This window comes from Piliocolobus tephrosceles, chromosome 8 (assembly GCF_002776525.5).
Source record: "Piliocolobus tephrosceles isolate RC106 chromosome 8, ASM277652v3, whole genome shotgun sequence".
Taxonomy (NCBI): Eukaryota; Metazoa; Chordata; class Mammalia; order Primates; family Cercopithecidae; genus Piliocolobus; species Piliocolobus tephrosceles.
Window position 1 is genome coordinate 20,962,856 of NC_045441.1, and position 18,648 is coordinate 20,981,503.

The 18,648-nt window shown below is 34.1% G+C and overlaps 1 protein-coding gene across 1 annotated transcript in view; it reads right to left on the minus strand.

The window, feature by feature from the left end:
- ZNRF2 (zinc and ring finger 2) overlaps positions 1-18,648 on the minus strand; it is an 89,368-nt gene that overhangs the window by 7,004 nt on the left and 63,716 nt on the right. Inside the window, exon 3 of the mRNA XM_023188386.1 lies at positions 4,613-4,718. Coding sequence (XP_023044154.1) covers positions 4,613-4,718 — 106 coding nt within the window. The remainder of the gene's footprint in view (positions 1-4,612; positions 4,719-18,648) is intronic.

Here is an 18,648-nt window from a genome sequence, read left to right on the forward strand (position 1 = left end):
GTTTTCACATTTTCACTTTTTGTTTTTTGAGACAGTCTTGCTCTGTCGCCCAGGCTGGGGTGCAGTGGCAACATCTCGGATCACTGCAAACTCCACCTCCCGGGTTCAAGCAATTCTCCTGCCTCAGCCTCCCTAATAGCTGGGATTACAGGCTCCACCTGCCACACACCCAGCTAATTTTTTTTTTTTTTCAGCAGAGACAAGGGTTCACCATGTTGGTCAGGCTAGTCTTGAACTCCTGACCTCAGGTGATCCACCAACCTCAGCCTCCCGAAGTGTTGGGATTATAGGCGTGAGCTACCGCACATGGCCTGTTCTTAAATTTTCATTGTGCACAGCATTCCATTATATAAATATACACAATTTACATATACATTATTTTACTGATGGATATTTTCAATGATGCTATGAATATTCTTTGAGATAAGGAGTTTGTACCCAAATACAAGTTAATTTCCTCATTAAGCACACTGTTTCAAATCACTTAAAAAAAATCACAGCAAGGCTTTCTCAATGAAAGAAGCACAGTGTTGACTTAACTGGCAGAAATCCTTATTGCCTTCTGGACTTGCACTTTGAATAGTAGCAAAAGATCAAGAGTTTCTCTAGGGCATACATGTAGAGGTGGAATTACTGAGTTGTAGAATATGTACTCCACACAGCTATTACAGAGTTATCTACAAAACATGCCTATTTATATTATTTATTGGCCAATTGAGGGTCCTTTTTTCTGAATTGACTGATAGTTTTCTAGGAAACTATTATCCAGGTATTTCAGTTGTAATATATAGGTTTTTGACAAACACTGCTTTCCACAAAACTGTAAGCTAAAAGTAACAGGGCTTGGGGGAAAAGTCAGGCTAAAGGCAGACTACTCAAATAACACAATTTTATCACCAGAACAAAGATATGCTCATTCCTAATAAATAGAACACTACTGTAAATATTTTCTTTTTTTAAATGGTGAAGTTAGCTTTACAGATAGAGGATTAAGGTAGGGTTGAGACTGCTGAGTTACGAAGAAAAAAGCTAATGCACAAATTGTGAGAACTGTGAAATAAGGACTCCACAACAAAGCCCATGGTCTAATTAAACTAAGAGTAAGAACATGGGGAGATGAGTATACTGTATTCTTACATAGTTCATTGTTAGCACAGATGCTTTCCTCTGCTGTTACCTGATGAAGCAGAACATTAATGTGCTGGAAAATCTTAGGTAGAACCAGTAAGATCCTGATTATATTGTCTTCACTCTCTCATTTACCAATTGCAATGAGTTCACTGCATTACAGAAAGTCATAGAGGGAGAATATTATTTCCAATACCAAACCTCTTTTATTATGTGTGTTGAAAAACAATCCTAGTATAAAGTCTAGTTTTTTACTTTTTTGCTGTGTCATGATACAAATAAGTTTTAAATTTTAATAGAGTCAAATTTATTAATCTTGAAATTATTTCTTGGGGAGAAGTGTATCCTAGACAAAAAAATAATTCCCTACCAAGAGGTCAAAAACATTTCCACTATTTTCTTTCCTCACCACTTTAGATTTTGGTTCTCAGAGGCAGGTGTTTAATCAACCTAGAATTGACTTTTATTTCAAATGCAAGATAAGGACTCAACTGTTTTTCCATATCAATAACCAATTGAACCCAGCACCATTTATTGAATAGTTCATTCTTTCTCTCCTATACTGTAATTCCATCTCTGGCAAATCAATTTTTTTCATTTATTCAACATTTATATAGCATCTATTATGTATGTGTCAGCACTCATTTATACCCTTACAATCTATGAAGTCGTTTCTATTGTCCTCATCTTATGAACTGAGAGAGAAAAAAACTAACTCGACCAAGATCACACAGAGAATTAGTGGAAGAGCTGGGATTCAAATATTGAGTGTCTTGACTTCAAAGTCCATGCTCTTAACTCCCATGCTATGCTTTCTCTCCAGATAGGCACAAGTGTTTATGGACTCCATTCCGTTCCACTGGCTCACCTGTGCCATTTCCATACTGTCTTAATCAATATAGTTTTATAATAAATCTGTACAGGATAAGTCCCACCAACATGGTGTTCTTCTTCATGAATGTCTTAACTGTTCTTGGCCCTTCACTCGTTGGTCCCCATGTAGTTTTGGCAGCAACTTGTCAAATTACATGAACTAACCAGTTGAGATTTGACTTAGGTAGTATTAACTATATAGATCAATCTGAGGTAAAATGACATCATTATGACACTGAGTTTTCCTACCTACAATATGGTATATGTCCAGATTTATTTCAGATTGCCTATATCTTTCAATAAAGTTTTCAAATGTTATCTAAAGTCTTACATATCTTTTATAAAATTTAATCCTAATATGCCTTATAGTCCTTTTAGTCTCTGTTGACATTAATGTTATAGTTTAAGATATATTTCCTTTTTTCTTGTTGCAATATGAATGCAACTTATTTCCATAGGTTGATCTCATATCTGGCAACCCTGCTGAACTCTCATGAATTTTAATAATTTATCCAGTATTTATTGTTAGCTTTTATTTTTAAATCATTAATATGCAAGGACAGAATTTTACTGAAAGCTTTCTCACATTTATTGAGTTAATGTTTCTTTAATTTGTTAATGTAAATTACATCTACACATTTTCTATCTTACAGTATCTTTGCATTCCTAGCATAAATGCAACTTGGTCATGAGGCATTATTTTAGATATATATTGTTAGATAGTTATTGTTGAGCTGGGTTTGTTGATATGTTTTTGGACTTTTATATATATGTTCATAAATGAGAGTACTTCCTAATTTTCTTTCCTGTACTGTCATCTGAGTTTGGTATCAAGTTTATACTTTTCTCATAAAATATATGGGAGACCCTTCCATCTTTTTCTACTTTTTTGAAGAATCTAAGGTTGTTAGCATGGTGTTCTCTGGATATCTGGTAGAACTCATTGTTGCATTGTCTCTTCAGGCCTGTTTTTTCTCATTATTTTTAATTTCTACTGCGTCTGAATTCACATTCCTTATTTTTTCCCTCTAGAGCCATCCTGTTCTGAACCAACTGGTGGTTTGTGGGTCTCTAGTATATCATTTTAAAATTTATTTTCTTCTCTGATCTTCATTATTTTCTTCTATTTTCTTTGTGTTTATTCTGCTGTTACTTTTCTAATTTCTTAAGAAACTTGGCTTATTGGATTTTCAGCCTTTCTTTCTACTGTAACATGAACCTTCTGAGGATCACTCTAGGTACTTGTCAAAAACATCACTGTAATTCAGTTCTGAGTATTTCCTGCATTCCATGATGATTTTTTCTTTGATCCACAAGTTACTCAAAAGTATTTATGAGGATTATTTACCTTTTTATTAGTGACATCTAATAGTAGTCAGTATACAGCATCCTGTATGGCACCAATTCTTTGTACTTTGCTGCGATTTACTTTATGGTCTAGGACATGATCAATTTCTATAATACTTCATGTGTGGTTGAAAAATATGTCTTCTCTAATTAATTGATGGGCACAGGCACAAATATATATACACATCAATTAGATCAAATTTGTTAACTGCATTGCTCTGTTTTTCTAGGTCTTGATTCATTTTTTGTGTATGTGGCTTGACTCAATGAAAGGTATACTGAAATGTCCCATTATGATGATAAATGTGTCAGTTTTGTCTGAGGGTTTTATAAATATTTTGAGTTGTTATTAGATACATAAAAATAGAATGTCATATACTTTTTGTCATTCTATAGGAATTCTACCCCTAATAATGCTTTTTGCTGTAAAGTTTGCTTCGTCTAATACTAGTTTAGCTTTGCAGATTTTCTTTTAGTTAATATTTGCCTGGATATAGTTTTCTATCCTTTTACTTTCAAACGCTATGTATCCTTATGTTTAAATGTGTTGTTTATCAATTACCTATCCTAACCTTTCAATCTGTTTTTCAGCTAGTGGGTTTGTTCTATGTATATTTATTATAACTGATATCTTTGGATATATTTTTGTCTCCATATTTTGTTTTATTTACTGTTTTCTCTAAGTTTTCCCCCACCCCATCTTTAAGTATTAAGTACCATATTTCCATCAGGTTGAAAGTTATAGTTTTCTTTTTGTGGTTACCTTAAACTTTTTTTTAACCCCAAATTTTTCTGTATTACTCTAAAAGCAAGAAGACCATATGAGAAAGCAGACAGGTTTTGGAGTCAAGCAGATTCCAAATCTACTGGAATCTCAGCTCTTGCCATTTACTAGCCTTGTAACCTTGGGGAAATTCCATACTGTCCCTTAGCTTATTTCCTCAATTGTAAAGTGCAATGGTTACAAGGCTTACATGAGATAATCTATTTAAGAAGCTATGGACAACAGCTGGGTCATAGCAAATGCTTTAAAAATAGTAGCCTTTTGGATACAAACAGATGTGGGTTCAAGTCTTAGTTCAAGTAGAGAAAAAAGATCATTAAGTTTTAAGAAGTGTGTGTGAGACAGGGAGGGGGTGGTTTCAATGAAGATTCCTTTTACAGGGAGGGGGTGGTTTCAATGAAGATTCCTTTTCGGCCCTAATTACAATGTTAGAAACTGTGAGAATAATCTTTTACTCTAATACCAACTTGGTGAACTTACCCTTTATGATATATGCATAGACAAGGCAGTCGTGCTATAGTATCTCCCTGCTGCAATTCTTCAAGGCATATTGCACATTCCCCAGCATCTTTACTCAGTACATCCTCTGAAGAAAGATAAAATGAATTCAGGGCAATAAAATTATCCATCAAATTGAAAAAATAATTATGTGAATGCTAATTAATAAAAAGTTGTGATTCTACCTTACTTGGCATACCTTTTCATCAGAAATACATAAAACTCAGCACGTGTATTTGAAATACTATTCATAAATGACTGAATAATGTTCACCTTTACTTCCAGTGTCTCGCGTTTTCATTTCTATTTTACTGAAGCATTTCAGTAAGCAAAAACAGTACAGAATCACCCAAATTGTGCAGATTTTGCTCTATAAGTTTATCAATAAGCTAGTTATTTGTACCGTGAATTTCTTTTCCTTTAATGTGATCAAGATAGTTCAAAGAATTTTACAGTGTAATGTGGCGAAAAAGACATGAAAACAAAATACTGTAATTTTAAAAATTACAAAATAATAAAATTGGGTAAGTTCAAGAAATCACCGCGAATGTGGGACTTTTTAAAAAGTTGCTTAACTCAAGAAAATGAAAGGAATATCAAAAGTTTTGTGTAGATTCTGAAAGAGACTTTTGGAAATTTGATGATTTCAGAATTGGATGCAGCAATTCTTCATAATCTTTTTCCATGACAATGCCAAGCCTACTCCAGGCATTAATTAGAGTGGCTTCCAAAAGATCTGCAGGGTATTTAAAAACGAACAAACAGACAAACAAAAAACTCTATGGTATGCTTAAAATCTCCAAGGGTAAATCTCTTCATAATGCAAATTTTTCTTTTAAAAATTATATTCGAATGCTAAATTTTAATTTTTAAAAGCAGTTTGCTTAGAGTATGTAAGCCAGATTTACTTTGTTACTCTTTTTTAAATGCAGAACAAAACATGCCATTACTGAAGAACATGGATAAACTGCTCCAGAGTATATGTTCTTCGTTTAGAGAATGGAAAGCTAAAACAGGAACATGCAATATGAATTTATACTATAATTAACAAATTACTGCTTTTCAAAATAAAAAATCAAATATGCTAAACGGGAAAGACTGCATCAATCTTTACCTAAATTCTGAAAGATACAGAAAGGCAGGGAAGTTTTCTAAAGTTATGTATTTGTTTGATATGCCCATTCTTCCTATAAAAACCAATCAACAAATTCGATTGTGTACATTATCTGTAATAGTACCTTGCAGAAAAATTCATTCTATAAGAAGTGGTTCTTCCCTTTAATTATTCATTTGAGACTGCACATTAAGAGGGAACACAGACTCTATTTGGTCTACATAAGAGAAGTTACCAGGAGATGATTTACTCAGAAGGCTGGAGGAGGTAACAGGGCACCTTCTGCAGAATAAGCAAAGGCCTCAGCAAGAAGGGTTTATATCAGCTGAACAGACTGAATACGTTAGGAGTGATTTCAGCTAACTACTGGGCAGCTAACAAGCTAATGTATTACAATCAGAAACTTAAGCAGGTAAAGATTTCTGGACAAGCAAAGCTGGATAAATGGAAAATGTTATTACCACTTCCCTGAAGTGCCCTCCCTTTCCCCAGTTTTTTTTTTTCTCTTGGCCCTAGAGATCCTACCCACTACTCCCACTCCATCCTGCACCCCATGCCTTTTCTCATCCTCTTGATCTCCATTTTTCTCTTATTGTTCTGGTATCTTTCAACAGGAGATTCAGATAGGGAACAAGTTTAATGTAAAGCATCTTACTGATAGCAGTGAGAACAAAAAGAAAAAGGATCTAAAGGAAACACTAAAAAAACTTGGTAAAGGTCTATAATTCCAAGTAATATGGTATATTCTCACCACTTACATATCTTTTCATCACAAAGATATACCATTCTCATAAAAGAATTATGTGAGAATAAGTTTCACAACCAATTTTAAAAAGTCAACCACCACTTTTTATCAAACCTAAAACATCAATGGTCATAACATGCACCATTAGCTTTATATACCACACCAACAAGTAAAATAAAAAAACGCTTCCATTAAACCATGATGCAACTTCGATTTTAGACGCATCTAATTTTCAGAGCTCTTCAAAGTCTGAGATAAGAATATTTTAAAAGGTCTAAATTTTATCCTATTTATAAGAAAATTTATAGTACAACAAAGACAAATCCAGCCTACCTATAACTAGCAGAATGATACATATTTTAAGAACACGATGCTTAAAATTGACAGGGACGAGACTTATCCCTCAGATGCTTTGCAGGTACTAATTTTAAACAATCTTTTTAGTATAATTCAGAATGCTGGGTTAAAGTCATTTAAAAGATAAGCTCCCTTAAACCCTAGCAATAAAAAATAATCAGAACTGTACTTCAGAATTGTATTTTCTGTTCAAGAAAAGTATACCTGTACACAAAAACATCCCGAACACACTGATTTCAGTGCAGAAACAGCCTAATATCTACTAAAAATAGCTTCTAGTGAAATATCTGCTCAGAAAATTAAATGCTAATGTTAACATATTGTAGCCACTGATCAGTTGCGTTTTGATAAGCAATTCTGAGTTAGAAGATAGTTCACTCTGACTTCAAAACCTCATGATTACAGCTTCAAATAGCAAATGCTTAATTTTCACATTTTAAAGTCGTTTCCACTAGAATGTGTCTTTGTAGGTTTAAAAACACTTTCAGTTTTGAAAATTCACTGTGGAATGCGATTAATTTTTGCCTACCTGAAGGTTTGCTAGAGTAGTCCCCTCTTTCACCCCTATAATGACACTTTCATTCAAAGAAAAGTGTTGAGCTTTTGCCTTCACATAGGTAACTAGGTTTCACAATTTTGAAAGACTTGTTAGTAATGTAATACATTCATACTTAAAAACAGGCCTGGAAATACCACTAAACCCAGGATACTAAAGCATCTTCAAGACAGTTGGGAAAAGATAAAAAATCTAAAGATCAATCAGTTGAAAACATTCATGAAGATATCACCCACAGGGATTAAGAGTCACACTTTGGAACCGGAATATCTTGGGGTAGACTACTAACTAGCCAGAAGTGGTATTAAAGAAGCAGAGAAGGGAACACTCACAGATTTAACTACAATAGTTGGCTAGTCTGGATTCCTCCTCCACAAGCAACAGTCAATGGAGACACGCGAGATTGTAAATAGGGAACTAAACGTGTTGCTTTTTAAGACATCTTAACATCTACAGTACCTCAACATCTAAAGTAGTAAACATTAAATCAGCGCATTGCTTACCAATTTAGTGCCTTGTCTTATTCATGTAATCTATGCATTAATTTAGATGTACTGATTACAGGAAAAGAAAAGTTAAAAGACTAGAAAAGAGCAATGATTTTTAACCAGAAGTGGGCACTAGAATCACTTCAATGGGTGCATTTTCAATATTTAACAAAAAATTGTATGTACCTGAGTCCCATCCCTGGAGATCCTGAAATATATGCCTGCCTCACAAATGCGATTGCTATCAAAGAATAGCTTAAGGAGAAAGAGCCTAAGATTTAAAGTTGAAAACTTAATATGAATTTCCATTCTCACGAACAAAAATGTTCATCAACCTCAAGTTTCCTTTTATTCTTCTGTTAAAGGTACTCAAAATATTAGAGATGAAATTTTAAAGAATTGTATGAAAAAAATGTTTAAGTTATAAAAAACACTATATAAAATGTCACTTATTACCAGATAGTATTTCATGCACCTCTCCAAAAACAAAGTCAGTCATCTTCCTATTTCTTTTGCTCTCCATCTTGGTATTCCACTTGTTTCAAAATTAAACAATGTCATCAAAAAACTCCATGAAGACCAGGAACTTAGGCACCTATTATAACAGCCAGGTTGGGAACAACTCCAAGCAGTTGACACTGCCTAATTAATTTATGTTTTGGCTTCATTCCATATTTTAAAAGGATTAAAAACATGCACTTCTTAACGTGCTTTTGACATATTTAAGTCACGTTAATCCTATGAAGTAATAACTATTGTCACCTTCATTTTACACATAAGGAAACTGAGGCTCAAAGAAGTAAAGTAACTTACCAGAAGTTACTAAACTAGTAAGTCCTGGGGTCAGGATTCAAATTTAGACTAAGTCCTTGGCATTTTTCCTACTTCATGAATTCTGCTACAAGAAACAATTTCACTTTAAAGTAACACAGATATCAAAGCAACTGGACTGTTTTAAACAACTAAGTTTTAAATACTCAAGCTATATATTTAGAGGAAGTACTCTCAAGACTGGTCACACGCTTTATCTTCTGGATAAAACAACTGAAATGACCTTACAATTAACTGCTTACACAATTTAAAACAGCTCTGTACAACAGAACTATGGAGGGCAATGAAAAAACATTTTTTATCTGTGCTGTCCACAATGGTAACCACTAGCCACATATGGTCTGAAAACAGCGCTTGAAATGTGGCCTGTGAAACTGAGAAACTGAATTTTTAATTTAATTTTGGTAAAATATGAAACTTTAAAATATATAATGGGTAATGAATATACATTTATAAACTAGTTACAAACTTCTGTTACTTGATATTTCACTTACAGCTTCTCAAGCTCTTAAAATATGCATTGTCCAAAGAAATTACTTAAAATTCAAGCAGCCAAATATGCAAAATTAAAATACTTAGCAGGTCCAAGCACATATCCATATAGTTATTGCAGATCAAGACAACATGAAAAAAAAAGAAAGCAAACAGCCAAAATTCTTAAAAAAAAAAAAAAAAAACAAATCAACAAATAAGACTGAATTTGTTAGGCAGCCAAGGAAACTTCATGCGAAAATTTCATAATCATCACAACTTTATTTTCAGATCAAGCATCCAAACAGGTATATGATCTTTTCAGCAAAATACAATGTCAAGCACTATTATGGATCAGGCATTTTACCTGAAGACTTATTTTTTGTTCTTGAACCCTCAATGATAGCAGTAGAAAACAAAAGCAGCTGAAATGTGAAATAATCCCTAGAAAAATCAAGAATTAAAAAAATTTACAACATTAGTAAAAAGCAATTACTCAAAGAACAAAAAGTTGGGGCTCACAAGTTTTAATAAATACTTTCATATATTAAGTTATCTCTTATAGGTATAAAAGAACGTAACATTAATTCTTTCAATTACAGATCCATGAGCTATTACTGTACTCAAATATAAATAGGCTTAGAAATGATATTTAACAAAGGGAAGCTGCCATTTTCACTGTAAGATAAATATATCAATAAAAATATGGGAATAACGTTTATTAATCTGGGCTTCTCTGCCTAGATACCACCGAAAATTACTTTTTCAATGCTTCTCTAGTTTAAATGTAACTAAGAATTGATCGTTAAACATGTAGCTACCCTTCATCTGCACTGTTATAAACTTAATGCGAAATTAAGACATTCTTTAGGAGGAAATAAAATTTGTTTTGATGACTTTTTTTAAGAAGTTTATACTCTTGGGGATATTCTGGAAATCAAAATTTGGTGAATTCGCCAAGAAAATGTAACTAAAATAAAATGGAACACAAATCAGAAACTCTAAAAGCTACAATATACAAAAGGAGCACTAACTCCACACTTTGACATAGCTTTCTTGGGCCTTTTTGCTCCTAACTTAACTTAAAAAGCTAACTCAGGATTAAGTATTTTATAAAGTTAAATATCTAACAAGTCACAAGTAGTCACACAAGTTGTCTAGGAAATTATTAGATTACCAAGTTATTTCCCAACCATCAAATCAAACTAAGATAATTTTCCTATGCCCTCTAATTGTCACAAATCAACAATAAACTAAAACTTAAAAACAATTACACTGATTTGTTGAAACCTAAACAAATATTTTCCTAAATGAGTTGTCCATATGAACAAGGAAAAAAAAATGGAACTGCTGAATACAAACCAAAATAGAATAAAGTATACTTCAAAGTAAAATTTCAGGTTCATTTCTCTTCAATCGCTATGGAGAGAAAAGCATCAGTCCTAAAAAATCAACAAAGCTAATATCCTTATCTGATTTTCAAGCTTATTATTGTATAGTTTTAAAATTAGACAAATATTTACATTTTAATGTATGTAGGCTCATAGTGGCAATAAGAGTCCAGCAATCTGGGTAATACGTAGCAATTTTTTAAAAAAAATTTACAGTTTAGTTTCAAACTCCAACTCTTCCAATTTATTCTGGAATACAATGGGATAACAGTACCTACCTCACAGGGCAGTGGTAGAAATAAATAATATCTCTCAAATGCCTAGAGAGATACCTGGAACAGAGCAGGTATGTTCTGAACACTAGCTACGTGATTATTGGCAAGAAGGGAGTCTGAGCTTGTTTTCTGCAATCTGAAGTGCTAATAATGATAAAACCTGCTTGACCTGTCTCTTAGGATCCTTGTGAAGATCTAAGGAGATAATGCAAATGAAGGTAGTCTCATGGAAGAAGAACAGGTTTGAGCTTTGGACAAGTCACAAACCTCTTTGAGCCTCATTTTCATACAATAAATTGCAAGTCATAATACCTACATCTCACATGGTCTTTAATACTGATGATTAAAAAATACATCTAATGAACATAAAAATATATAAAAGGCACTAAATGTTAGCTGAATGTAAACAAAATTTTACTACAGCAATACTGAAATAAGCTGGAAAATGCCAATTCACACAGCTATTATAACATGCAACAATAAATATCAAATGTTACATCAGAACTATCATTAGATTTATAAATCAGGATTTGATATCATTTTGTCAGAATGAATTTGAGGAGTAGTATTACAATGTGCATATCTACTACTGCTTTTGTTGAAAGTGAAGTATGTAAGTAAGGCTTTTTCTCTTCTGCTTCTTCTAGAGGATGTGAGATAATTAGCAGGCTATAATCAGTATGCACGGGTCACAAACTCAGATGCCGAAAGATGCAGCTCATCTTAACTGTTTTATAAGAAAAAAGAATAATACAAGTGTAACAATAAATGCCTGTTGAATTTGGTCTTGGTTTCAGGGATTTTTAGAGAATGGAAGCAAACTGGTACATGCAGTCCTATCAAAAAGGGGCAGCTGCTGTTAAGAGTAGAATGCCATGGGAAAATAAAGGCCCAGGATGGCCAGATGTACATTTAAAGCAGGTAGAAATGTATATTCATCTGAATACTTATATTTAGACGAATATTCTCATTTGCAAATGCTCAAAAAACATTTCTGATACTGTGTAAGCAAAATAAAACATGGTTATGAGTCAGATGTGGCCAATTCTTTGCCACCTCTGTATTAAAGAAACAGGGTAAATTCTATGAGAGCAGGGGACCTTGTAGATTTTGCTTATCCCAGCATGCAGCACAGTGTTTTGCACATAGTAAGTGCTTAATAAATATTTTTTGAACAACTAACGAAGCAACAGATCTCAGAAGACTAAGGAAAACACCAAGCAACAAGTGAAGAGCTAATGAATAGAGAAAATGCCCCAAAGCAATGGGTTGTTGTTGCCACTGACTTGAGCACTTTGACTGCTTGTGGTTTTGGTGACTCAGCTGAAGTCAGATCTTTTTTTTTTTTTTTTTTTTAATTTTTAAGTGTATTAACTTCTTTATCCAGGAAGTTCGTATCAGCCACTCAAGCAAAAAGTACTGAATATATAAATATGCCAAGTTTATCAATAAATGCTTGCATGTTTATTAGTATATATGGGTGAAGTATTAAAAGTATGTATGAACCGGAAAAATATTTAAAATGTCCATTCCTGAGATATTAAGGTAAAACATAAAATTCTAACATATTTAGAAAAATCAAGTATCTAAGAACCAGCAGCTCTGGCTAAATTAGAACTTATGCAACATGAACTGAGAATTCTTTCTTGATCCCCTTTACCTTGCTCCTAAACTACTAAAATAACTGTGACTAATCGCTGGATCCTGAAGAATATAAATCCAGATTCATCTGAAACCTCAGGTAATGTAACCATGTGAAAATCAAGAAACAGTAAGTGTGAAGTGAATTTTTTTTTTTTGGTGAGACAGAGGCTTGCTCTGTCACTTGGGCTGGAGTGCAGTGGTACCATCTTGGCTTACTGCTGCCTCTGCCTCCTGGGGTCAAGCAATCTCCTGCCTCAGCCTCCAGAGTAGCTAAGACTACAAGCATGCACTGCCACGGATTTTTTTTTTCTTTTCTTTTTAATTGTTCTAAGGAAAGGGTGAAAAACACACTGACTTGGGAAAAGGTTTATTTTTTTTTCACTGGACTTGGTCAATGCCCTCTAATCGTTAAACTGCCCAAGCAGTCCACAGTACCTGAGTGAATCGAACAGAACAGGAAGGAAGGCTGCTCTCACTGACACTGAAAGCACTGGAAAGAAGCCAGGGTTGGGCTGAAAATGAAAACTCTCCCTGCTCCAAGGAACAATTTCAAAATTCAAACAAAAAGTCTTCGTGTGACAAGCTGCTGACCAACAGGCTCACAAAAGAGAAATAACTTTCATTCTATCTTTTTCTATTTGAGAAAAAAGATAACAGTATGACCAACATAGGTAATGGCAGATTCTATAACTTGTAACATTACATAACTGAGAAAGATCATTAATTATGTAAGCATATGCAGGGATGGATGAGGGGGAATCACACCAAAAAATTTAAACAGGCACCTACTATAGGGGCAGAATAAATGAGGGAAGACAGGAAGGAAGGAGACAACAATGATGACAACTTTAGCAGTAAAAGTTCCTAGAACTAAAAAAACCCGTAATTTTTCAATTTAATATTTCAGAGGCAGTGAAAAAAATCACTGCAAATAACGAATTAGTGGTCTAGAATAAATATCATGTAAGTAACTCCAAAGAAACCAAAAATCATTAATAAAACTGTAAGAGAACAAATCTAGAAACTCTAAAAGTAACATTATAGAAGTCACAGGAAGAATAAAAGGAACAAACAAAAAATAATCAAATAAATACTAGAAGAAAGTAATCCCTAGGCTGAATAAGACTTGATTTTAGACTGAAAGGGCTCATGAAGTCTCAAGCAGGATGAATTACGAGATAAGAATGGGGTGAAAAAACACTTAAATAGATGCAGGATTAATTAGAGATGGGAGTACAGTGAAAAAACAAAAATATTCTGGCTTTCAAAAATAGAAATTATGCTGTAAGCTTCCAAATGGAAAGACCAGGTTACTAAAATTTAAAAAATGAGACAAAGCCAGACTTCTTATCTACAATACTGTGAGTTAAAAAGTAGAATAACCTTGGCCACGCGCAGTGGCTCATGCTAATCCTAGCACTTTGGGAGACTGAGGCAGGTGGATCACCTGAGGAATTGCACAACAGCCTGGCCAACATGGTGAAATGCCGTCTCTACTAAAAATACAAAAATTAGCCAGGCGTGGTGGCAGGCACCTGAATCCCAGCTACTCAGGAGGCTGAGGCAGGAAAATTGCTTGAACCCAGGAGGCGGATACTGCAGTGAGCCAAGATCATGCCACTGCATTCCAGCCTGGGCAACAAGAGCAAAATTCCATCACACACACACACACACACACAGACACACACACACATTTTAGACTTAATGGGAAAAAAAACACTGAAATTAAAAATCCTATATTCACTCAAGATAGTATTCATATATAAAGGCAAATGAAATAATATTTTGGGCACCTTTCTCCATGGAAAATTACTCACGAAAGGGCTCCTAACAAACAAAAATTATAAGAAGAACGAAGATCTCAGTGAGAGAAAAATAAAGAGTGTAAACAACAGCAGAGAGCAAGAAAACATGTATAAGCGAAATTAAATCTAAATAGATAATGCTGTATCTAGAACTGTAATGTAACTATGGGTTTTTGAAACAAAAGCAATATTCTGCCAGTAAAAACTTAAAGTCTAAATTATCTCCTAATAACTAGGACTTGAAGAGAGAGGCAGTAGAGGGTGGGGGAAGTAAACAAGCATATCAGGGGAAGAACTCAGAGACAATCCCTCATTCTGACAGAATAAAATAACCATATGTTTAATGATACACACTAAAGTAAGGTAACCACTAAAAGAACAAAAAGGTGCATAGTAGAAGTTCTAAATTAATCTGGAGGAAAGGGAAAGCAACTTGATCTAGAAAAGGCTAGGAAAAACAAAGTAAATAATAAATAATAAAAAAATAAGAATACCACCAAATTTACTGGTTAAAATAAAAATGTATATGTTCTGTATGGTATATCCAACCTCAATAAATCAACATATTTGCCATGAATACTAAAGAAAATAAGCAAGTGATTGTCCAAAAGCACGTACAAAGATGAGATCACAAATGAGGATGAAACCTGAAGGAAAGAGAAAAAAAAGCTATTACAAAAATGAAGGTAAAACTAGAAGGAGCACTAGAAGAAATCACAGGAACATGAAAGGGTGGAAATGAGAAAAATAAATAGGAAATGAAGAGTTAAGAATTAGAGGGAAAAAATATTCTCTACAGAAGACAAGAAAAGGAAATGCAATAATGCCTATCTACAGTCAAAAATAATATTACAGAAATAAAAGCAGATCTAGATCTACATATTGAAAGGGCACACCAAGTCCTGAAAACTGACCCAGAAAAAATCAACACAATTTCAACCCTGGTAGATACTGGTCATAAAGCCCATCTGAAAGGATTTCTATGAGGATGAACTTCAGCTAGCCAAGAGATGTCTGAAAAAACTAAAGCAAAAGGATTAGCAGTGGGAGCTGAATCTTTATAATGGTAAGATTAAAACAAAAGTGGGAACATTGATTAGATAATGTATAAAGTATATACCTACCAAAAATTAAAAGAGATGATATAAATAACTAGGTGTCAAAAAGTATTATTTAAAGCTAACAAAGCAAGGAGAAGTACAAAAAAACTTAATAGTATAAAAACAAACATTAGGTAATATAACAACTAAAATTAGAACACGGGAAGGAAGGAGAAAAATAGGAAATACACTAATTTCATTATTGTTCATAGAAAAAACCAGTATCTAAAAATATGAGGTATTATATAAAATTATAGAAGTAATCACTAAGCATAGAAATACAGTTATTAGAAATGCAATTAGAAACACAATTAGAAATAACAGCTATTTCTAATTAAAAAAACAACACAGTTATTTCTAATTTTTAAAAAAATGAAACAAAGAAGAGCAGGGGACAGGTGTGCTAGCTCACGCCTGTAATCCCAGCACTTTGGGAGGCTGAGGCAGGCAGATCACCTGAGGTCAGGAGTTCGAGACCAGCCTGGCCAACATGGTGAAACCCCGTCTCAACTAAAAACACGAAATAGCTGGGCGTGTGATGGCGGGCGCCTGTAATCCCAGCTATTCGGGAGGCAGGGGAATTGCCTGAACCTGGGAGGCAGAGGTTGCGGTGAGCTGAGATCATGCCACTGCACACCAGCCTGGGTGACAGAGCAAGACTCGGTCTTAAAAAAAAAAAAAGAAAAGCTGGCCACTTAGTGAAACATTTTTAAAAAGTCATGAAACTAGAAAGTATAATGACAGAATTAGCACTGACTATATTAAGAAATACAAATGGGCTAAACCAACAAAGAACAAACAAAGAAAAAAGATTAGATTGGATTACAAACAAAATCTAACCCTGTATTGTATACAAAAAGCATATATGAAACAAAAAATATTTAGGAAATGAAAACGAAAAAAAACTTATCAGTCAAATACAAACTGAAAGAAAGAATGAATTACAATCTTACTATTGACAAGGTTGAACATAAGGCACAAACATTAAAGGAGACAGAAGGGCTTTTATAGTATTAAAAAATGCAATTTGCACCCAAGTTATAATAGTTATGTTTATACCCATATAACAGCAGCAACATTTGTAAAGGAAAAAATACATATGCAATATAGAGAAAAACAGAAACATGAGTAGTAGTACACTTTAATTCACCTTAGCCCACGAGGGTCAAGTGAATTAAAAAAAGATGAATATTAAAGACCTTTTTTTGAGACAGGGTCTCACTCTGTCATCTAGGATGGAGTGCAGCGGCATTAAATTTTATCTATGTCTTTTTGTTTATTCAGAGACAGAGTCTCGCTCTGTCATCCAGGCTGAGGTGCAGCAGTGCGATTATAGCTCACTGCAGCCTCCAACTCCTGGGTTCAAGTGATTCTCCCACCTCACCCTCCCAAGTAGCTGGGACTACTGGCATGCACCACCACACTTGGCTGACTTTTCTATTTTTTTTTTTTAATAGAGATAGGGTCTCACTATATTGCCCAAGCTGGTTGGGTCTTGAACTCCTGGTCTCAAGTGATCCTCCTGTTTTGCCCTCCCAAAGGACCTTTTAAATTACATATGAATAAGAAACATTTGCCAAAAGTGACCTTAAACCACAAAGAAAATAATAATAAATTTTGATAATATAGAACTAGTACAGACAACATCCTCTGATCACAATGTAGCAAAACTAGGAAACAAATAGCAAAATCGGGGAAAAAAGTCCTCTACACTTGGCTATTTAAAGATACTCTCAAATAACTTTTGAGTTAAAGACACCCACAGAATACAAAGTACCTCATCTAAAAAAAAAAAAGTAAAAACCATAAAAACACTACTTATCAGAACCTTTGAAACAGAGCTAAAACATCGTTAGAGAAAAATTCATAGGCTTGCATACTTATGCTGAAAAACAAGGAAGAAAAATTAATACCCCCAACACAATAAATTCAGAAAACACATACCTAAGGAAAGCACAATAAATAATATAAACAAAAGTCTAAATTAATGAATTAGAAAACAGAAAAATGACAGACTAATAATGGATCTCTCTGCAGAAACCCTATAAGCCAGAAGAGAGTGGGGACCAATATTCAACATTCTTAAAGAATTTTCAACCCAGAATTTCATATCCAGTCAAACTAAGCTTCACAAATGAAGGAGAAATAAAATCCTTTACAGACAAGCAAATGTTGAGAGATTCTGTCACCACCAGGCCTGTCTTACAAGAGCTCCTGAAGGAAGCACTAAACATGGAAAGGAAAAACCGGTACCAGCCACTCCAAAGACACAACAAATTGTAAACACCATCGACACTATGAAGAAACTGCATCAACTAACAGGGAAAATAAACAGCTAGCATCATAACGATAGGATCAAATTCATGTATAACAATATTAAATTTAAATGTAAATGGGCTAAATGCCCCAAAATTAAAAGACACGGACTGGATAAAGAGTGAAGACCTATCAGTGTGCTGTGTTCAGACCTATCTCACATGTAAAGACACACATAGGCTCAAAATAAAGAAATGGAGGAATATTTACCAAGCAAATGGAAAGCAATCCAAGTCTCTGATAAAACAGACTTTAAACCAACAAAGATCAAAAAAGACAAAAGACGGGCATTACATAATGGTAAAGGGATCGAGGCAACAAGAAGAGTTAAGTATCCTAAATATATATGCAGCCAATACAGGAGCACCCAGATTCACAAAGTAAGTTCTTAGAGACCTACAAAGAGACTCAGACTCCCACACAATAATGGTGGGAGATTTTAACACCCCACTGTCAATATTACACAGATCAACAAGACAGAAAATTAACAAGGATATTCAGGACTTGAACTCAGCTCTGGACCAAGCAGACCTAATAGACAACCACAGAATCTTCCACTGCAAACCAACAGAATATACATTCTTCTTAGCACCACATCGCATCTATTCTAAAACTGACCACAAAATTGGAAGTAAAACACTCCTCAGCAAATGCAAAAGAAAGGAAATCATAAATTGCAATCACTCATCTGACAAAGGGCTAATATCCAGAATCTACAAAGAACTCAAACAAATTTACAAGAAAAAAACAAACCATCCCATCAAAAAGTGGGCAAAGGATGTGAACAGACATTTCTCAAAAGAAGACATTCATACAGCCAACAGACACATGAAAAAATGCTCATCATCACTGGCCATCAGAGAAATGCAAATCAAAACCACAATGAGATACCATCTCACACCAGTTAGAATGGCAATCATTAAAA